We start from the raw sequence: 22,989 nt of genomic DNA, 5'->3' as shown, positions 1-22,989 counted from the left end.
ACAACACTCTAACACCACCAATAAAACAAGCTCCATGCCCGAGGTATAGCAAATTTATCTAAAAAACTGTTAGAGAGTGAAATGAGCTAAAGCCCAGTAAGTAGCATAATTAATGGGGGTGGGGGAAATGCAAGTTTCATGATAATGGGCATTTTACAAAACATGTTATACTTTGGGAATTTCAATGAAAATCCAAAAAATTCATTTTCATTGGTAAAATGACAAGAATGATTAAAACTATGAAACACAAAGCTTTCTTAAAATATCTCAACATAAAACTACATACTATACACTATGAGCAATAACAACATTGTTCCAAACCAAAAAATCCAACCCAAGGCCACATGACAATCACCGACACAAAGCCGGAACTCATTTGCCGACACAAAGCTGAAACTCATTGCCAACACAAAGCCGAAACTCATCTACCGACACAAAGCCAAAACTCATAACCATCACAAAAACGGGTGCTAAGATACCAATGTCACACAGACTATAGTATCTAGTTGGGTAATCAACGGACAATCACATGTCACAACCCAAGGGTAAAACATAAAGAGCTTACAGTTTACAGGAATTCAAAACACAGTTCATTTCCAAATAGTTTCACAAAACCTTTAATATCTGAAGATATTCACAAGGTTCTCAAAGCTTTCAAACTCATTCCTTGTCCAAAATATTTTGTATCATTTTCCCCAGTTATCAAAGCTCCTTTAAACTTTGCAAATAATGCAATAAATCAATAAAATCCATTCTCAAGAATTTCATCAAAGGTGCTTTTCTTTTTCATACCAAAATCATGCATTTTCCCATATGCAATAAGAAATACGATGCACTTTCAATGCTTCATGTATTTTCCATAAATGATTAACAATAATAATACACATAATACGTTTTAGGAAAACCATGAATAATTTTCCAAAATGGGTTTAACCATAAAATATTTTAGTGCAATAATGATTCCTTTTTAAAAATCCCATTAAGAAGCCACTTACCTCAGCAGTCCAATCCAAATTTACCTCAACTTGACACCGCATTCAACCAATCAAGTTACTAGTTCCATCACCAAGTACCTTAGAACCTAGAAACACAAGTATCAAGCCAATTAATAACAAGGCTTACTACAAAATTACACCATCAAATTTGTCTCCATAAATCGGAAATGATTCCCTCAAAAATAAAACCTAAGGCCCTAAATCCTAGCTTGACCATCCCAAGACAAGTACCCCTACCCAAATGGGAACCAAACAAGCATACAAGAAACTCATAGGACTAAAACACAACCAAAGCCTTTAATTTCCCTACTGCAAACAATGTGCATTTACCAACTTGATACAAAGTACGTTGCTACCAAACCATGATAAAATTAGCCAAAGTAAAACACTTGTTAAAGAAAGCACATAAAAACTTACAAGCTAAACCACACAACAAAAGCTTGGAGTAAATTCCTTAAAGTCTCAGCATCCTAATCACACTTTCAGATAACTTCCAATAGGTCAGCCCTTATTATAAAATTCATTTGGTCCACTTAGTGTTATCCAAAAGGCTTGAAATTAAATAAGGAGAAGTTTTTATATGTCTAGTATGTACCACCAAAAATTCGGCTCAAAATGATTTTTCTATAAGTTATAAAAAATCATGTAGTGCCGCTTACTCAAATCTGTCAGGGACAGATTTAGGGTCCGAAAAGAAAAATACTATAATTTTAACACTATGCCAAAAGCTTCGAGACTTGGTTAAACCTTAGAGCTACTTGTGTTAGCACATATAAACAACTAAGATTATAACCCATAACCTCATATAACAATCATCACAACACAAGTCAAGAAATTCAATCCCATAACTCATATAGGCAATTTATCAAACACTTGGCATGCAACGAGCATAATGTACATATCAATTAAACAATTTCATAGTCAATGCCATCAACCATCGCATATGTCAAAATCTTTCCCAAAATGCAAGGAACTCAGTTTCAAAAATAAATCACAATCCTCAACATAAATCAAAAACCATATGATTTCTCAAGAAATTCAATTCACATGGTTGCCAAACAAAACATCCAATTCACCTCATTAAATTAATAGCCTCCAAATAAAGTCTTAAATGCCCCTACTTTAGGAACTATAAGAGTCATGGGAAGGATTAAACATAGGACTTTTGTGATTCTCATTGATTCAGGAAGTACTCATAACATCATTGATGCTGCCTTGGTGTCATAGTTGCATATTCATGTTGATAGTCAAAACTCAAGGTGTTTGTGAGGAAGTGCCAATCTTGTTGCAAGGGCATCAGTTCTTGGTACACTTGCATGTGTTGCCAATTGGGGGGGGGGGTGTGATTTAGTTTTGGAAACTCAATGGTTGCGCACTTTGGGAGTAATTCAATGGGATTTTAAGTTGTTTACAATGAGTTTTTGTCATAATCACGGGCAGGTTCTGTTACAAGGATTGAGGAGTGCAAGGTCTCAATTGCAAGGTGGAGATACCTTCTTGAAACAGTCAATTAAAAGGGGATTGGTTCTCCAAATTTCACTTCAGCCTTGTTTGTTGTCTATAGAAGGTTCAGCTCAGTGGCCTGAAGAAGTTATTACTGTGTTAACTGAGTTCAAGTCTGTTTTTGCTACACCTGAGGGACTGCCTCCCTTAAGAGATCATGAGCACTAGACTATTTGTCAGAGGCCTTATAGGTACCCTTATTACCAAAAAAAAAATGAAATTAAGAAAATTGTCAAAGAATTGTTATCTATTGAGTTTATTAGAAACAATAGTAGTCCTTTTGCTTCACCAGTTCTCTTAGTTAGGAATGCTGACGGCTCTTGGAGAATGTGTATTGATTATAGGGCCTTAAATCAGGAAACCATTAATGATAAAATACCTATACCTATCATTGATGAACTGTTAGATGAATTGTTTGGTGCTACTGTTTTCTCTAAGCTTGATTTAAGGTTTGGTTACCACTAGATCAGAATGAAGGAAGAAAACATCCCTAAAGCTGCCTTTAGGACTTATAAGGGTCATTATGAGTTCCTGATGATGCCATTTAGCTTAACCAATGCTCCTTCCACCTTTCAATCCCACACGAATTCCATTTTAAACCTTACTTAAGGAAATTTGTCTTGATGTTTTTTGATGACATCCTTGTTTATAGTAAGAATCTGATTGATCATGTGGAGCACCTTTGTTAGGTGTTAGAATTTTTGGTTAAACATCAATTGTATGCTAAGCAATCTAAATTTGTGTTTGCTTGTAAGGAGGTGGAATATTTAGAGCATCTTATCTCAGGTGATGGGGTCAGAATAGACACAAGAAAGACAACTACTATGCATCAGTGGTCAATTCTCAAGGATGTTAAGGCCTAAAAAAGATTCTTAGGCTTAACAAGCTACTATAGGAAGTTTGTAAAGGGATATGGTTAGATTGCAGCCCCTTTGACAACCTTGTTGAGAAAGGATTCCTTTGTTTGGACTTCTGAAGCTTCTCATGCCTTTCAACTTCTTAAAGATGCCATGTCAAATCCACTTATGTTGGCATTACCTGATTTCTCCAAGCCCTTTTTGGTAGAGTGTGATGCATCTAGATTAGGTGTTAAGGTTGTCTTAATGTAGAATCAAAGGCCAATTGCCTTTCATAGCTAGGCTTTGAAGGGTAAAAACCTTGCTCTTTCCACTTATGAAAAAGAATTATTGGCCTTGGTGGTGGCAGTGAAGAAGTGGAGACCTTACCTTCTTGGAAGACCCTTTGTGATCAAGACAAACCATCAAAGTCTCAAAAGTTTGCCAAAACAGAAAATTGGAATTCCTGCTCAGCAAAAATGGATCACCAAGCTTCTTGGTTATGCATTTCTAGTTGAATATAAGCATGGCAAGGAGAATTTGGTTGCTGATGCACTCTCTAGAAGGGAGGTTGCTGTGGATGTTGCTGCTGAGTTTGATAATGTGGGCACCTTATGCATCATTTCTTTTCCCACTCTCACTTGGCTTGATGATCTCAAGACCAGCTATGAATCTGATCCTGCTATTCAGAATATCATTCTTGCCATTAAGTCAAGGCAGAATGTTCCTGTTGGTTTTACTTTTTGCAATGGCTTGTTGTTTTATAAAGGAAGGCTGTATTTAGGAGGTTCTACTCAGGATTTAAAAGTTCATGTGTTGCAGCAGGTGCATGCTAGTCCTTTAGGGGGTCATTCTAGGTTTTGAAGTCTTTTCAAAGGCTCAAAAAGGATTTTTATTGGACTTGTATGGTGAGGGACTTAAAATAGTTTGTTAGGGAGTGTGATGCTTGCCAAAGGTTGAAGAGTGATACCTGCTTCCTTGCTAGTCTGTTGCAGCCCTTGGCTATTCCTAATAGGCCTTGGCTTGACATTAGTATGGATTTTGTGAAAGGGTTACCTAAGTCTCAACAAAAGTCAGTGGTGTTTATTGTCATAGACAGGTTCACTAAGTATGTTCATTTCATTCCATTGACTCACCATTACACTACTATTAAAGTTGCTCAATTGTTCATGCAGTTTGTGCTTAAGTTACATGGAATGCCTTCTACCATTGTTAGTGATAGGGATCTAATGCTTTAGTTACATGGAATGCTTTAAGTTAACATAGCCTGCTCCCATTTTTTTTAAAAAGAATTAAGATTCAAATCTCCTATCCCCCATCTATCATCTACTATCAATTAAGAAAAAAAAAATTGAATTAATGGCCTGCAAGGAAGGAAACGCAATCAAAGAGGAGACCGGAGAAGACCGATCGAACCCCCTTCGATGGAGAAGTTAGTTTCGTAGAGAAGGAAGTTCCAAGTATTTTGGAAAATTGTCTAAGTGAAAATCTTACCTATGTCGGGTTCAGACCGGTCCCTTATATAGGAAGCCTGGGACGGTTACTTGTCCAATAACCGTCCCAGGATTTGTGGAAACCAACAACTCCGGAGTTAACTACCTCAACGGATATAAAATTGTAACCGCTAATGGAAGTTAACTTATTCGAAGGGTTTGTTGAGATAGTTGTGGGTTTAGTTGAAAGTCTAAGTGTTGAGCTTCCGTCCGTCTAGCGTAGGACTGTTTGGTTCGTCCAAGGATATCTAACGATTGTTCATGGACGAACCTAATGGACGATCATGTCTTTCATGGAGGACAGTTTATGGAGTGGTGCTATTATTCATGGACGCTTCTTCTTCTTCTTCTGGATAAACTCTGGGATCAACCTGCGTTGTAGGCTCTGGACGAGCCCTTTGGACGAGCTGGAGATGGAATTATTTTCCGCTTCTCTATCAGTTGCCCCTTTTTTCAAAGGGTCGTCTAGGACATTGTCGTGATTTCAACAAAATTTCGCTTTTTCGTACGCCACGTGTCACGAAACTGTTGGTTGGCCAGTCGCGTCGATCTCGTTTCCCAAAGGGATCGCCACGTGTCAATCTCTGAGTGGTGAGTGTCGCTTCGTTGACCCTGTTGCTGGGGCCTATAAATAGCGCATTCTCTTTCATGCCCCTCACTTTTTTCCTCATTCTCTCTTCTGCCAACTCTTCCAAGATTTTCGTCTAGCTCTCGTCCTAGTTTCATCAGGTATTTCCTCTTTTTTTTTTTCTTTTTAGGCTCTCATTTTAAGTCCTCTACATTTCAACCATGCCTTCATCTTCTAGTCTAGAGAGAGAGATAGATGACTACCAGGACGGTTCTTCTAAGAGTGACGGTAGTGTAGATAGTTCGTCCTGTAGTGACTCCTCAGACGAGCATTACTCGTCTGGGGTTCCTGGCATTCCCTTAGAGGAATTTCAGGAACAACGACGTAGGGCGGCTTCTGGATCTGGGGCTAGCTCGTCCAGACAGCCATCAAGTCCTCCTCAAGACGAGGAAGAGGACGAAGATGTAATCTATAGTTGTGCCCCAGAGGTAGCATCAACCTTAGACGGTGCTAAGTTAAAAACTCTTGTAGATAGATACCAAATCCCTAAAGAGCTTAACCCTCGTCTACCCCAGCCTGGAGAATGGTGTTGTTCCCCTTCCTCTGGCATAGGGGTATACGCTTCTTACCTATTAGCTGGCCTTAGGTTTCCCTTAAACTCTTTCTGCAGAGACCTCTTCCAAAGGTTGGGTATTGGGCCAAACCAGCTCAACCCCAATGGTTGGAGGACGATAGTTGCCATGCAAGTATTATGGCGTGAGGCATTGGAAGGGAACCGTCCAATTACAGGGGACGAGTTCCTTTACTGTTATAAGCCCTTAGAGATCAAAAAATCTGCTGGGTTCTACCAGTTCTCGTCCAGAGGTTCATATTACAGTTTAATAACAGGCCGTAGTTCGTCTGACCGGCTTTGGAAAAAAGAATTTTTTATTATTTCTGGAAATTGGGCTGGGGACCCAGCTGATGTGGGTATTCCCCTCTTCCTTCCTTTTACCAGCCCTCTAGGTCGTCTTCGTCCTGAGGGTATGTTTTTCTTTCCATTTTTATCTTGTTTGTCCTTCAAAAATTTTTACCTGTCACTCGTCTAACCCTTTATCTTGGTGATGCAGCTGTCGTTCATCCACGTTTGGATAAGTTTTTCTTGGATCAGATAGAAGTGGTTCGCACTTTTCCAGGAAGGACTTTCCACGACTTGGTTACTTTTTCTCGTCTAGCAACTTGGGGACTCGGTTCAACTCCTACTGCTGAGAATTTAAGTCACGAGGAGCTCACTCGTCGAAGTAAGTGATCGTCCACTGTTTCAGCTCTCCTTTTTCTTTTTTCTCTTTTCTTTTTTATATATATTAAATTTCCTCATCATAGGAATAAGCACGATGAGGGAAAACAAAGAGAAAACAGTGGCTAGCGGGGACGAGGATATTGCTGCCCCTACTGCTAAAGTGGCTTCCGTCCAGGCTGGAAAGAGGAAGTCTAAATCAATCTCGAGTACTGTGGATCTGGACGACCTCCCCAGTCGTCGTGGCCACAAAAAACAAAAGCCAAGGACTTCTCTTCCAAAGGTTCCCAAGTTCGTGCCACCAACAGTGAACTTGGACGAGCCTGTGGTGGACGTGGAGCCCTTCCAAACGGTTCATCCTGTTCCGTCTGATCCTCCCCCTGCTCCCAAAACTTCTCACAAGCTTGGCTCGTCTGAGTCCTCTGATCGTCCCTCTAATTTGGTTCTGGACGAGGGTTATGCATGGAGGACGTTCAAAGGGATCGTCACTGATCATGAGGTTAACGAATGTTATAACATGTCAGTGAAGGAGTTTGAGCGTTCTGGCATCCATGACCTTTTCAAGGTAAGTTTCTTCCTCATCCTTGTGTGTAGACATTTAGTTTTGAATGAAATGTCTAACTCCTTTTCGTCCAAATGCAGGCTATGTCAAAGTTTTATACAGCGACCTGCCAGGCCAAGGAGCTTGCTTCAGAGGCCAAGACAGCCAAGGATAAGGCTAAGGAGCTGGGCCATGAGGTTTTGCTCAAGAAGGGGGAGGTCATTAGGTTGACAGAGGATTTTAATCGTCTGCTGAGAAGCGAGAAGAAGTTGAAGAACGAAGTAGAGGAGCTCAAAGCTGACAACTTAGAGAAGGATACCCGCATCGTCCATCTCGAGGGACAAGTTTCAGAGCTTACCTCGTCCTTGGAGAAGGCACGTGAAGAAGCAATTGCTGCCTTTAAGAAGTCTGACGAGTATAAGAATCGTCTAGACAGTCATTATGCAGCTGGGTATGAAGACTTCCGTGCTGATGCCAAAGAGGCGTATCCTGATTTGGACTTCAACTCGTTCAAGCTTCCTCTTGCTACAGAGAGTTCCGCGTTGCAGACGAGTTCCGAGGACGTCAACATCATGGACGATGCTAACACTGAAGTCATTCAGGACGATCCCAAGACGAGCTTGCCCAAGTGAAATCTATTTCCTTAGAAAATTTACTTTTATTTGCCTTTTCATAGAAGTGCCTGTTGTTTTGGGCTTTTTACTTCTTTTTCTTTTTTTAAAGTTCATGCAAGTACAATCATCTCGTCCAGGATTATGGACGAGTTTTATATACATTTTCATATTCAAAACTAAAGGGGTTTTTGGACGTTGGTCGTCCACCCTTTGAATTTCATGAAAGAAATGAATACTTCTATTTTTACTTCCATTGTGTTTGAATATATACGTTTCCAGCCTTATGTATGAAATTTTTATTTTCATCACTGTGTGGTTCGTCCATCTAGGAATTCACTTCACCTCGTCTTGGGCATGAGGGTGAATTTTATTACATCACCAAGATAAAGTAAATTGATTCCTTTTGGCTAGATTTTTCATTATTCCAAAATTATGGACGATCATTTTGTCGTCCTTGATGATTAGACTTTTAGCAATTTCTCGTCCAATGTAATGGATTGTTAAGCTAGTTTTGAAGTCTTTGTTCGTCCGCGTCTCGGACGAACACTTTTGGGAATTCATCTCGTCTTGAGGTCTAGACGAGTATTCCCTTCTTCATCTCGTCCTATGTTCTGGACGGATAAAACTTCGCTTTATTTTCAGCTTATTTTTCATCTCGTCCTATGTTCTGGACGGATGAACCTTAGTTTCAATTTTAGGTTAGGTTTCATCTCGTCCTATGTTCTGGACGGATGAACCTTAGTTTCAATTTTAGGTTAGGTTTCATCTCGTCCTATGTTCTGGACGGATGGACCTTAGTTTCATTTTCAGTTTAGGTTTCATCTCGTCTCTTGCTTTGGACGATGTACCTTTTCATCTTTCCTTTGGAGGAAAGCTTATGGACGATATGTCCTTGCGTCCAAGGATTTCATTCGTCCATGCTCGCTTTCTTTTTTGCGGATCAATCTGAATGAACATATAAGGATTCCAATAATATACTTTAAAACAATATATATATTTGAAAACCCAAACTTATGTAATCATTCGTCCACAGGCATGGCACATGCTCATGAGCTAGTGCCTTATTGAATTAAAAATACAAACCAACTCATCCATGAATAGCACAAAAGTGAAAACACTAATGTACTTTCTAGGGGATTATTAAAATACTTAAAAACACTTGATAGTAGTAAACACTTCTGCTCGTCCGGATATCTCGTCCAAGGACACTGGTGAAGAGTTAGCACTTATTGATGGTACTTCCTGAGGTGCTCAACATTCCAAGGGTGTTCCAGCCTCCGCCCATCCAAAGCTTCCAAATAGTAGGATCCTTGCCTTTTGCAGTTGATAACCCTATAAGGTCCTTCCCAATTTGGGCCAAGTTTCCCGTAGGCCGGGTTTCTTGTTGCCAAGGTAACCCTCTTCAAGACGAGATCCCCGATGTTGAAACGCCTAGGCTTCACCATAGCGTCATATTGTCTTGCCATGAGATTTTTGTACCTTGCTGTCCTCTGTTCTGCATCCATCCTGACCTCGTCCATAAGGTCAAGGTTAAGACGGAGCTGTTCCTCGTTTTCTTCAGTTTGATACTTCCTCACCCTGTGGCTCGTCATGTGTACTTCTGCTGGTATAACTGCCTCGCTTCCGTAGGCTAGTTTAAAAGGAGTTTCTCCTGTTGGAGTTCTCGCTGTCGTTCTATAAGCCCATAAAACACCTGGTAATTCATCCGGCCATATTCCCTTTGCCCCTTCGAGCCGAGTCTTGATGATCTTCAGCAAGGATCGGTTCGCTACTTCTGCCTGGCCATTGGCCTGTGGGTGGGAAGGTGAGGAGTAATGGTTCTTCATTCCAAGCTGTTCACAAAATTCCCTGAAAGGTGTGTTGTCAAACTGTCGTCCATTGTCAGACACTAGTACTCTAGGTACTCCGAATCTGCATACAATGTTCTTCCAGACGAAGTTCTTGACATTCTGCTGCGTAATTTTGGCTAAGGGTTCGGCTTCCACCCATTTTGTGAAGTAATCTATTCCCACTACCAGAAATTTCATTTGCCGAGTTCCAGTCGGAAAGGGCCCCAAAATGTCTAGTCCCCATTGCGCAAAAGGCCAAGGGGCCATCATTGGCGTGAGATATTCTGCTGGTTGTCTGGGAATGTTGCTGAAGCGTTGACATTGATCACATACTTTGACATATGCTTTAGCATCAGCTTGGATGGTTGGCCAATAGAATCCGCTACGGATGACTTTATGGACGAGTGATCTGGCTCCTGAATGGTTCCCGCATGCTCCTTCGTGAACCTCCCTCAACATGTAATTCGCTTCGTCTGGAGCCAAACATCTTAAGAGAGGTTGGGAAAAACCTCTCTTGTATAACACCTCGTCCATAAGCACATACCTGGCTGACTTGACCTTGAGCTTCCTAGCTTCGTCCTTCTCTTCTGGAAGCCTTCCGTCCTTTAAGTAGGACACTATTGGGGTCATCCAATTTCCTTCTCCCTCTATCTGCATCAATTCTGGAAGGTCTATACTTGGCATGTAGTATACACCATCTATATCGTCCAACGCCTCATTCGCAGATGCTTCCTTCGCCAGAGTATCTGCCTCTACATTCTCTTCCCTTGGGATTTGAACAAAATCTGCTTTTTTGAATTTCTTCACAAGGCGTACTACCTTCCTTAGGTATTTCTTCATTCTGTCTTCCTTGGCTTCACATGTTCCATTGACTTGGCCTATGACCAGTTGAGAGTCTCCCATGACAAGTATTGAGTCTGCTTCTACAGATTTGGCCAGTTCCAACCCCTTCAAAAGGGCTTCATACTCCACTTCATTGTTAGTAGTCTGGTATTGCAGACGGGCCCTGTATTTCAATTTGTCCCCTTCCGGCGACTGCAAAACAACTCCTATTCCTCCAGCATATAATGTAGATGATCCATCTACATGGACGACCCATTTGTTGTACTCTCCTTCCCCCAGGTCTTCGTAACTTGGAGTGAACTCTGCGATGAAATCTGCTAGGGCTTGAGCCTTTATTGCATTTCTCGGTTGGTACCGAATGTCGAATTCGCTAAGTTCAACTGCCCATTGAATCAGTCGTCCTGCGGCTTCCAGCTTGTTCATTGCCTTCTTAAGCGGATGGTCCGTCATGACATTGATGACATGAACTTGGAAGTAATGTCTCAACTTCCTAGAAGCCGTTATCAGTGCAAAAGCCAATTTCTCCATGAGCGGATATCTTCCCTCTGCTCCTCTGAGTGCCCGGCTAGTGTAGTACACCGGTTTTTGTATTTTTCCCTCTTCTCTGATTAAAGCTGAACTTACGGCGTGTGGGGACACCGCTAAGTATAAGTATAGTTCTTCTCCTTGCACGGATGGACTTAATAATGGGGCAGTTGTGAGATAGTCCTTCAGGTCTTGGAAGGCCCTTTGGCATTCGTCCGTCCACTCAAATGCCTTCCTGAGGACTTTAAAGAAAGGTAAACACTTATCTGTGGCTTTCGAAACAAACTTGTTCAAAGCAGCAACTCGTCCTGTGAGGGATTGGACTTCCTTAATATTCTTCGGTGGCTCCATGTTCAATATAGCCTGGATCTTGTCCGGATTTGCCTCAATTCCTCTTTGCGAGACCATGAACCCCAGAAACTTTCCCGACGATACTCCGAATGCACACTTGCTTGGGTTCAACTTCATCTTATATCGCCGAAGTGTTTCAAAGGTTTCCTGTAGGTCGTCTAGATGGCTTCCCTCGTCTATGCTCTTCACAAGCATGTCGTCGACATAAACCTCCACATTCCGTCCTATTTGTGTACGAAACATATGATTCACTAACCTTTGATAAGTTGCCCCTGCGTTCTTCAAGCCGAAGGGCATCACTTTGTAGCAAAACAAGCCTTGGCTGGTAATGAAGGAAGTTTTTTCCTGATCGGCTTCATCCATCTTGATCTGATTATATCCTGAGAAGGCATCCATGAAGCTCAGCAACTGATGGCCAGCAGTAGAGTCCACCAATTGATCAATGCGCGGCAGAGGATAACTATCCTTGGGACATGCTTTGTTCAAGTCAGTGAAGTCTACACACATTTTCCACTTTCCATTAGCTTTCTTTACCATCACCACATTGGCTAACCAATCCGGGTAATAGACTTCCTTAATGAACTTTGCCGTGGTCAGTTTTTGAACTTCTTCCTTGATTGCCTTGTCCCTCTCGGGAGCGAATACCCTCTTCTTCTGACGGATAGGCTTAAAAAAGGGGTATACATTCAATCGATGAGTGATCACACTTGGGTCGATTCCTGGCATGTCGTCATGACTCCATGCAAAAACGTCGATACTTTTTCTCAGGAACTGGATGAGGTCTTCTCTTGCCTTCTCCTTCATACCTGTTCCAATTCTGGTAAATTTCTCAGGATCATCTTCTTGCAAAAGAACATCTTCCAACACTTCCGTGGGCTCTGCAATAACTTTCCTTTCCTCGATGCTCATTGTCTGCACCTGTTCGTCCAAAGCCATCATGGCTAAGTAGCATTCTCTAGCTGCCAACTAATCTCCTTGTGCTTGTCCTATCCCGTACTCCGTAGGGAATTTGACTGATAGATGGTAGGTCGAGGTTATCGCCTTCCAACTATTAAGAGTGGGTCTTCCAATGATGGCATTGTATGAAGAAGTACAGTCTACCACGAGGAAATTGACTTCCTTGGTTATCTGTTGCGGGTATGACCCTACCACAACTGGTAATGTAATGGTACCCACGGGCTGCACCTTCATTCCTCCAAATCCTATCAGCGGCGAGCATACTGGACGAAGTCGATCTCGTCCAAGCCTCATTTGTTGGAAGGCGGGGTAGTACAATATGTCTGCTGAACTTCCATTGTCAACTAACACCCTTCTGGTTGTATAATCTGCAATGAGCAGTGTAATGACGATCGCATCGTCATGCGGGTGATGGATCCTCTCAGCATCTTCATCGGTGAAGGAAATGGTTGGCTCGTCCATTGATCTCGTCCTTGGTGCTCGTCCAGAGAGCTGGACATTTTGTACCGCTTTGAGATACGTCTTCTTCGACTTGGAAGATTGCCCCATCGGGTTTCCTCCAACGATAATCCTTATCTCTCCAAGTGGGGGCCGGGATGATTCCTCCATTTTGCCTTTCAGCTTCTCATCTGTACGATCCCTTCCAACGAAGTGCTTCAACTTTCCTTGCCTGATAAGGTTCTCAATTTGCTGTTTTAGGTCATAACACTCATCCGTGTCATGCCCATGGTCCCTGTGAAAGCGATAATATTTGTTCTTATTGCGCTTGTTGGGATCCCCTTTCATCTTCTCTGGCCATTTTAAAGAGGGATCGTCTTTGATCTGCATGAGCACCTGATTAAGTGGAGCGTTCAGGGGCGTATAGTTCTGGCTTCTTCCCAAGGGACCTGTCTTCCTGCCATCTCGTTCCTTCCTATCTTCCGTCCGTCCCTTCTTTGGACGAGGGGCTTGTTCTGAGTGTCGAGCTGGGTGCGCTTCCATCCTCTCAACTCTTTTCCTCTTCTTGGCTATGATTGCATCTTCTGCATTCATGAAGTTCTAAGCCGAATGGACGAGCTCGGCCATGGTTTGAGGTTCCTTCTCGTATAGCTTGTGGATAAATAAATCCGAATTAATCCCGTTGTGGAAGGCTGCTAGTAGAAGCTTGTCGTCCACCTCGTCCACACTGAGGGCTTCTCTGTTGAAGCGAGTGATGAATGACCGCAGGCTTTCGTTCTCCCCTTGTTCTATGGTCAGTAAGCTGGACGAAGAGCGCTTGTGCCTCTGTCCCCCGATGAAATTGTTAACAAACAATTTGCTTAACTCTTCGAAAGAACTTACGGAACTTGGGGGGATCTTGCTGAACCAAACTCGTGCCGGGCCTTTAAGAGTAGTAGGGAAGGCTCGACACATGATTTCATCAGGGACCCCTTGAAGGTGCATTGTTGTCTTGAATGTTGCAATGTGATCGAAGGGGTCACGTGTCCCATCATACGAGTCCAGGGAAGGTAGTTTGAACTTTGATGGTAGAGGGTGGCCATTGATGGAAGCCGTAAAAGGAGAGTCAGTCCTGTGGACCAAATCCTCTATAGGATTCGTTCTCCTCATGTTCTCCTTCATCTCCTCCATGACTTTCTTCATTTGGTCCATCTCCTCTTTTAAGTGTGGCACTGTCCGTGAAGTGGTGCCTCTAAACTGACTTCCAATCTCAGTATTCTGTGTGTCATCATGGCCTTGTGTCTGCCCTGCATGTTCCTCACGTGTCTGTCTTCTCTGAGTGATCTTCATCCTTAACTCCTGGTTTTGGCGAGTCAATTCCGCCATTGCAGCCGCCATGGATTGCATATTCTGAACGGATGACGTCTGCATGACTGGTGCAGATTGGCGATCACGCTGGGGATCACTTGAAGCGCCTTTGCTTCCCTGACGGCCAGGGCTAGTAGCCCTCGACCTGGTCCTAACCATCCTAACCCTTTGTCGCGGAAAAGAAAGTCGCAAAACAACCTTCGCTTCCCACAGACGGCGCCAACTGATATCGCTCCGAATCAGTAAGGTGGATGGCCTGGCTTCGGTGGGCTATCGAAACGGTTGATGGCCTGCAAGGAAGGAAACGCAATCAAAGAGGAGACCGGAGAAGACCGGTCGAACCCCCTCCGATGGAGAAGTTAGTTTTGTAGAGAAGGAAGTTCCAAGTATTTTGGAAAATTGTCTGAGTGAAAATCTTACCCTCTGTCGGGTTCAGACCGGTCCCTTATATAGGGAGCCTGGGACGGTTACTTGTCCAATAACCGTTCCAGGATTTGTGGAAACCAACAACTCCGGAGTTAACTACCTCAACGGATATAAAATTGTAACCGCTAATGGAAGTTAACTTATTCGAAGGGTTTGTTGAAAGTCTAAGTGTTGAGCTTCCGTCTGTCTAGCGTAGGACGGTTTGGTTCGTCCAAAGATATCTATCGATTGTTCATGGACGAACCTAATGGACGATCATGTCTTCCATGGAGGACAGTTTATGGAGTGGTGCTATTATTCATGGACGCTTCTTCTTCTTCTGGATAAACTCTGGGATCAATCCTGCGTTGTAGGCTCTGGACGAGCCCGTTGGACGAGCTGGAGATGGAATTATTTTCCGCTTCTCTATCAGTTGCCCCTTTGTCCAAAGGGTCGTCCAGGACATTGTCGTGATTTCAACAAAGTTTCGCTTTTTCGTACGCCACGTGTCACGAAACCGTTGGTTGGCCAGTCGCGTCGATCTCGTTTCCCAAAGGGATCGCCACGTGTCAATCTCTGAGTGGTGAGTGTCGCTTCGTTGACCCTGTTGCTGGGGCCTATAAATAGCGCATTCTCTTTCATGCCCCTCACTTTTTTCCTCATTCTCTCTTCTGCCAACTCGTCCAAGATTCTCGTCTAGCTCTCGTCCTAGTTTCATCAGGTATTTCCTCTTTCTTTTTTTCTTTTTAGGCTCTCATTTTAAGTCCTCTACATTTCAACCATGCCTTCATCTTCTAGTCTAGAGAGAGAGATAGACGACTACCAGGACGGTTCTTCTGAGAGTGACGGTAGTGTAGATAGTTCGTCCTGTAGTGACTCCTCAGACGAGCATTACTCGTCTGGGGTTCCTGGCATTCCCTTAGAGGAATTTCAGGAACAACGACGTAGGGCGGCTTCTGGATCTGGGGCTAGCTCGTCCAGACAGCCATCAAGTCCTCCTCAAGACGAGGAAGAGGACGAAGATGTAATCTATAGTTGTGCCCCAGAGGTAGCATCCACCTTAGACGGTGCTAAGTTAAAAACTCTTGTAGATAGATACCAAATCCCTAAAGAGCTTAACCCTCGTCTACCCCAGCCTGGAGAATGGTGTTGTTCCCCTTCCTCTGGCTTAGGGGTATACGCTTCTTACCTATTAGCTGGCCTTAGGTTTCCCTTAAACTCTTTCTGCAGAGACCTCTTCCAAAGGTTGGGTATTGGGCCAAACCAGCTCAACCCCAACGGTTGGAGGACGATAGTTGCCATGCAAATATTATGGCGTGAGGCATTGGAAGGGAACCGTCCAATTACAGTGGACGAGTTCCTTTACTGTTATAAGCCCTCAGAGATCAAAAAATCTGCTGGGTTCTACCAGTTCTCGTCCAGAGGTTCATATTACAGTCTAATAACGGGCCGTAGTTCGTCTGACCGGCTTTGGAAAAAAGAATTTTTTATTATTTCTGGAAATTGGGCTGGGGACCCAGCTGATGTGGGTATTCCCCTCTTCCCTCCTTTTACCAGCCCTCTAGGTCGTCTTCGTCCTGAGGGTATGTTTTTCTTTCCATTTTATCTTGTTTGTCCTTCAAAAAATTTTTATCTGTCACTCGTCTAACCTTTTATCTTGGTGATGCAGCTGTCGTTCGTCCACGTTTGGATAAGCTTCTCTTGGATCAGATAGAAGTGGTTCGCACTTTTCCAGGAAGGACTTTCCACGACTTGGTTACTTTTTCTCGTCTAGCAACTTGGGGACTCGGTCCAACTCCTACTGCTGAGAATTTAAGTCACGAGGAGCTCACTCGTCGAAGTAAGTGATCGTCCACTGTTTCAGCTCTCCTTTCCCTTTTTCTTTTTTTATATATTAAATTTCCTCATCATAGGAATAAGCACGATGAGGGAAAACAAGGAGAAAACAGTGGCTAGCGGGGACGAGGATGTTGCTGCCCCTACTGCTAAAGTGGCTTCCGTCCAGGCTGGGAAGAAGGAAGTCTAAATCAATCTCGAGTACTGTGGATCTGGACGACCTCCCCAGTCGTCGTGGCCACAAAAAACAAAAGCCAAGGACTTCTCTCCCAAAGGTTCCCAAGTTCGTGCCATCAACAGTGAACTTGGACGAGCCTGTGGTGGACGTGGAGCCCGTCCAAACGGTTCATCCTGTTCCGTCTGATCCTCCCCCTGCTCCCAAAACTTCTCACAAGTCTGGCTCGTCTGAATCCTCTGATCGTCCCTCTAATTTGGTTCTGGACGAGGGTTATGCATGGAGGACGTTCAAAGGGATCGTCACTGATCATGAGGTTAACGAATGTTACAACATGTCAGTGAAGGAGTTTGAGCGTTCTGGCATCCATGACCTTTTCAAGGTAAATTTCTTCCTCGTCCTTGTGTGTAGACATTTAATTTTGAATGAAATGTCTAACTCCTTTTCGTCGAAATGCAGGCTATGTCAAAGTTTTATACAGCGACCTGCCAGGCCAAGGAGCTTGCTACAGAGGCCAAGACAGCCAAGGATAAGGCTAAGGAGCTGGGCCATGAGGTTTTGCTTAAGAAGGGGGAGGTCATTAGGTTGACAGAGGATTTTAATCGTCTGCTGGGAAGCGAGACGAAGTTGAAGAACGAAGTAGAGGAGCTCAAAGCTGACAACTTAGAGAAGGATACCCGCATCGTCCATCTCGAGGGACAAGTTTCAGAGCTTACCTCGTCCTTGGAGAAGGCACGTGAGGAAGCAATTGCTGCCTTTAAGAAGTCTGACGAGTACAAGAATCGTCTAGACAGTCATTATGCAGCTGGGTATGAAGACTTCCGTGCTGATGCCAATGAGGCGTATCCTGATTTGGACTTCAACTCGTTCAAGCTCCCTCTTGCTACAGAGAGTTCCGCGTTGCAGACGAGTTCCGAGGATGTCAACATCATGGACGATGCTAACACTGAAGTCATTCAGGACGATCCCAAGACGAGCTTGCCCAAGTGAAATCTATTTCCTTAGAAAATTTACTTTTATTTTCCTTTTCATAGAAGTGCCTGTTGTTTTGGGCTTTTTACTTCTTTTTCTTTTTTAAAGTTTATGCAAGTACAATCATCTCGTCCAGGATTATGGACGAGTTTTATATACATTTTCATATTCAAAACTAAAGGGGTTTTTGGACGTTGGTCGTCCACCCTTAGAATTTCATGAAAGAAATGAATACTTCTATTTTTACTTCCATTGTGTTTGAATATATATGTTTCCAGCTTTATGTATGAAATTTTTATTTTCATCAATGTGTGGTTCGTCCATCTAGGAATTCACTTCACCTCGTCTTGGGCATGGGGGTGAATTTTATTACATCACCAAGAAAGTAAATTGGTTCCTTTTGGCTAGATTTTTCATTATTCCAAAATTATGGACGATCATTTTGTCGTCCTTGATGATTAGACTTTTTAGCGATTTCTCGTCCAATGTAATGGATTGTTAAGCTAGTTTTGAAGTCTTCGCTCGTCCGCGTCTTGGACGAACACTTTTGGGAATTCATCTCGTCTTGAGGTCTAGACGAGTATTCCCTTTTCATCTCGTCCTTTGTTCTGGACGGATGAAACTTCGCTTTATTTTCAGCTTATTTTTCATCTCGTCCTATGTTCTGGACGGATGAAACTTCGCTTCAATTTTTAGGTTAGGTTTCATCTCGTCCTATGTTCTGGACGGATGAACCTTAGTTTCAATTTTGGGTTAGGTTTCATCTCGTCCTGTGTTACGGACGGATGGACCTTAGCTTCATTTTCAGCTTAGGTTTCATCTCGTCTCTTGCTTTGGACGGATGTACCTTTTCATCTTTCCTTTGGAGGAGAGCTCATGGACGATATGTCCTTTCGTCCAAGGATTTCATTCGTCCATGCTCGCTTTCTTTTTTGCGGATCAATCTAAATGATCATATAAGGATTCCAATAATATACTTTAAAACAATATATATATTTGAAAACCCAAACTTATGTAATCATTCGTCCACAGGCATGGCACATGCTCATGAGCTAGTGCCTTATTGAATTAGAAATACAAACCAACTCATCCATGAATAGCACAAAAGTGAAAACACTAATGTACTTTCTAGGGGATTATTAAAATACTTAAAAACACTTAATAGTAGTAAACACTTCTGCTCGTCCGGATATCTCGTCCAAGGACACTGGTGAAGAGTCAGCACTTATTGATGGTACTTCCTGAGGTGCTCAACATTCCAAGGGTGTTCCAGCCTCCGCCCATCCAAAGCTTCCAAATAGTAGGATCCTTGCCTTTTGCAGTTGATAACCCTATAAGGTCCTTCCCAATTTGGGCCAAGTTTCCCGTAGGCCGGGTTTCTTGTTGCCAAGGTAACCCTCTTCAAGACGAGATCCCCGATGTTGAAACGCCTAGGCTTCACCATAGCGTCATATTGTCTTGCCATTAGATTTTTGTACCTTGCTGTCCTCTGCTCTGCATCCATCCTGACCTCGTCCATAAGGTCAAGGTTAAGACGGAGCTGTTCCTCGTTTTCTTCAGTTTGATACTTCCTCACCCTGTGGCTCGTCATGTGTACTTCTGCTGGTATAACTGCCTCGCTTCCGTAGGCTAGTTTAAAAGGAGTTTCTCCTGTTGGAGTTCTCGCTGTCGTTCTATAAGCCCATAAAACACCTGGTAATTCATCCGGCCATATTCCCTTTGCCCCTTCAAGTCGAGTCTTGATGATCTTCAGCAAGGATCGGTTCGCTACTTCTGCCTGGCCATTGGCCTGTGGGTGGGAAGATGAGGAGTAATGGTTCTTCATTCCAAGCTGTTCACAAAATTCCCTGAAAGGTGTATTGTCAAACTATCGTCCATTGTCAGACACTAGTACTCTAGGTACTCCGAATCTGCATACAATGTTCTTCCAGACGAAGTTCTTGACATTCTGCTGCGTAATTTTGGCTAAGGGTTCGGCTTCCACCCATTTTGTGAAGTAATCTATTCCCACCACCAGAAATTTCATTTGCCGAGTTCCAGTCGGAAAGGGCCCCAAAATGTCTAGTCCCCATTGCGCAAAATGCCAAGGGGCCATCATTGGCGTGAGATATTCTGCTGGTTGTCTGGGAATGTTGCTGAAGCGTTGACATTGATCACAAACTTTGACATATGCTTTAGCATCAGCTTGGATGGTTGGCCAATAGAATCCGCTACGGATGACTTTATGGACGAGTGATCTGGCTCCTGAATGGTTTCCGCATGCTCCTTCGTGAACCTCCCTCAACATGTAATTCGCTTCGTCTGGAGCCAAACATCTTAAGAGAGGCTGGGAAAAACCTCTCTTGTATAACACCTCGTCTATGAGCACATACCTGGCTGACTTGACCTTGAGCTTCCTAGCTTCGTCCTTCTCTTCTGGAAGCCTTCCGTCCTTTAAGTAGGACACTATTGGGGTCATCCAATTTCCTTCTCCCTCTATCTGCATCAGTTCTGGAAGGTCTATACTTGGCATGTAGTATACACCATCTATATCGTCCAACGCCTCATTCGCAGATGCTTCCTTCGCCAGAGTATCTGCCTCTACATTCTCTTCCCTTGGGATTTGAACAAAATCTGCTTTTTTGAATTTCTTCACAAGGCGTACTACCTTCCTTAGATACTTCTTCATTCTGTCTTCCTTGGCTTCATATGTTCCATTGACTTGGCCCATGACCAGTTGAGAATCTCCCATGACAAGTATTGTGTCTGCTTCTACAGATTTGGCCAGTTCCAACCCCTTTAAAAGGGCTTCATACTCCACTTCATTGTTAGTAGTCTGGTATTGCAGACGGGCCTTGTATTTCAATTTGTCCCCTTCCGACGACTGCAAAACAACTCCTATTCCTCCAGCATATAATGTAGATGATCCATCTACATGGTCGACCCATTTGTTGTACTCTCTTTCCCCCAGGTCTTCGTAACTTGGAGTGAACTCTGCGATGAAATCTGCTAGGGCTTGAGCCTTTATTGCATTTCTCGGTTGGTACCGAATGTCGAATTCGCTAAGTTCAACTGCCCACTGAATCAGTCGTCCTGCGGCTTCCAACTTGTTCATTGCCTTCTTAAGCGGATGATCCGTCATGACATTGATGACATGAACTTGGAAGTAATGTCTCAACTTCCTAGAAGCCGTTATCAGTGCAAAAGCCAATTTCTCCATGAGCGGATATCTTTCCTCTGCTCCTCTGAGTGCCCGGCTAGTGTAGTACACCGGTTTTTGTATTTTCCCCTCTTCTCTGATTAAAGCTGAACTTACAGCGTGTGGGGACACCGCTAAGTATAAGTACAGATCTTCTCCTTGCACGGATGGACTTAATAATGGGGCAGTTGTGAGATAGTCCTTCAGGTCTTGGAAGGCCCTTTGGCATTCGTCCGTCCACTCAAATGCCTTCCTGAGGACTTTAAAGAAAGGTAAACACTTATCTGTGGCTTTCGAAACAAACCTGTTCAAGGCGGCAACTCGTCCTGTGAGGGATTGGACTTCTTTAATATTCTTTGGTGGCTCCATGTTCAATATAGCCTGGATCTTGTCCGGATTTGCCTCAATTCCTCTTTGCGAGACCATGAATCCCAGAAACTTTCCCGACGATACTCCGAATGCACACTTGCTTGGGTTCAACTTCATCTTATATCGCCGAAGTGTTTCAAAGGTTTCCTGTAGGTCGTCTAGATGGCTTCCCTCGTCTATGCTCTTCACAAGCATGTCGTCGACATAAACCTCCACATTCCGTCCTATTTGTGGACGAAACATATGATTCACTAACCTTTGATAAGTTGCCCTTGCGTTCTTCAAGCCGAAGGGCATCACTTTGTAGCAAAACAAGCCTTGGCTGGTAATGAAGGAAGTTTTTTCCTGATCGGCTTCATCCATCTTGATCTGATTATATCCTGAGAAGGCATCCATGAAGCTCAGCAACTGATGGCCAGCAGTAGAGTCCACCAATTGATCAATGCGTGGTAGAGGATAACTATCCTTGGGACATGCTTTGTTCAAGTCAGTGAAGTCTACACACATTCTCCACTTTCCATTAACTTTCTTCACCATCACCACATTGGCTAACCAGTCCGGGTAATAGACTTCCTTAATGAACTTTGCCGTGGTTAGTTTTTGAACCTCTTCCTTGATTGCCTTGTCCCTCTCGGGAGCGAATACCCTCTTCTTCTGACGGATAGGCTTAAAAAGGGGGTATACATTCAATCGATGAGTGATCACACTTGGGTCGATTCCTGGCATGTCGTCATGACTCCATGCAAAAACGTCGATACTTTTTCTCAGGAACTGGATGAGGTCTTCTCTTGCCTTCTCCTTCATACCTGTTCCAATTCTGGTAAATTTCTCAGGATCATCTTCTTGCAAAAGAACATCTTCCAACACTTCCGTGGGCTCTGCAATAACTCTTCTCTCCTCGATGCTCATTGTTTGCATCTGTTCGTCCAAAGCCATCATGGCTAAGTAGCATTCTCTAGCTGCCAACTAATCTCCTTGTGCTTGTCCTATCCCGTACTCAGTAGGGAATTTGACTGATAGATGGTAGGTCGAGGTTATCGCCTTCCAACTATTAAGAGTGGGTCTTCCAATGATGGCATTGTATGAAGAAGTACAGTCTACCACGAGGAAATTGACTTCCTTGGTTATCTGTTGCGGGTATGACCCTACCACCACTGGTAATGTAATGGTACCCACGGGCTGCACCTTCATTCCTCCAAATCCTATCAGCGGCGAGCATACTGGACGAAGTTGATCTCGTCCAAGCCTCATCTGTTGGAAGGCGGGGTAGTACAATATGTCTGCTGAACTTCCATTGTCAACTAATACTCTTCTGGTTGTATAATCTGCAATGAGCAGTGTAATGACGATCGCATCGTCGTGCGGGTGATGGATCCTCTCAGCATCTTCATCGGTGAAGGAAATGGTTGGCTCGTCCATTAATCTCGTCCTTGGTGGTCGTCCAGAGAGCTGGACATTTTGTACCGCTTTGAGATACGTCTTCTTCGACTTGAAAGATTGCCCCATCGGGTTCCCTCCAACGATAATCCTTATCTCTCCAAGTGGGGGCCGGGATGATTCCTCCATTTTGCCTTTCAGCTTCTCATCTGTACGATCCCTTCCAACGAAGTGCTTCAACTTTCCTTGCCTGATGAGGTTCTCAATTTGCTGTTTTAGGTCATAACATTCATCCGTGTCATGCCCATGGTCCCTGTGAAAGCGACAATATTTGTTCTTATTGCGCTTGTTGGGATCCCCTTTCATCTTCTCTGGCCATTTTAAAGAAGGATCGTCTTTGATTTGCATGAACACCTGATTAAGTGGAGCGTTCAGGGGCGTATAGTTCTGGCTTCTTCCCATGGGACCTGTCTTCCTGCCATCTCGTTCCTTCCTATCTTCCGTCCGTCCCTTCTTTGGACGAAGGGCTTGTTCTGAGTGTCGAGCTGGGTGCGCTTCCAT

The 22,989-nt window shown here is 43.5% G+C and overlaps 4 protein-coding genes across 4 annotated transcripts; 1 reads left to right on the top strand and 3 right to left on the bottom strand.

Moving 5' to 3' along the window:
- Positions 1-12,340: 12,340 nt before the first annotated feature.
- LOC115980276 lies at positions 12,341-13,363 on the bottom strand. Its single transcript, XM_031102545.1, has one exon. It carries the CDS (start codon positions 13,361-13,363, stop codon positions 12,341-12,343), a length of 1,023 nt encoding a protein of 340 aa, XP_030958405.1.
- Positions 13,364-13,369: 6 nt separating this feature from the next.
- LOC115980275 lies at positions 13,370-14,275 on the bottom strand. The gene has a single exon (XM_031102544.1). The coding sequence runs from the start codon at positions 14,273-14,275 to the stop codon at positions 13,370-13,372; it is 906 nt and encodes a 301-aa protein (XP_030958404.1).
- A 2,213-nt stretch (positions 14,276-16,488) lies between these two features.
- On the top strand, positions 16,489-17,522 carry LOC115980274. The gene is made up of 2 exons (XM_031102543.1): positions 16,489-16,914; positions 16,992-17,522. The coding sequence occupies exons 1-2, from the start codon at positions 16,489-16,491 to the stop codon at positions 17,520-17,522; spliced, it is 957 nt and encodes a 318-aa protein (XP_030958403.1).
- A 4,495-nt stretch (positions 17,523-22,017) lies between these two features.
- Positions 22,018-22,989, bottom strand: LOC115980273. Its single transcript, XM_031102541.1, has one exon. It carries the CDS (start codon positions 22,987-22,989, stop codon positions 22,018-22,020), a length of 972 nt encoding a protein of 323 aa, XP_030958401.1.

Source organism: Quercus lobata, chromosome 3 (assembly GCF_001633185.2).
Source record: "Quercus lobata isolate SW786 chromosome 3, ValleyOak3.0 Primary Assembly, whole genome shotgun sequence".
NCBI classification, from domain to species: domain Eukaryota; kingdom Viridiplantae; phylum Streptophyta; class Magnoliopsida; order Fagales; family Fagaceae; genus Quercus; species Quercus lobata.
Note: the sequence above shows the minus strand (reverse complement) of the source record. Positions and strands in the feature narration are given on the sequence as shown.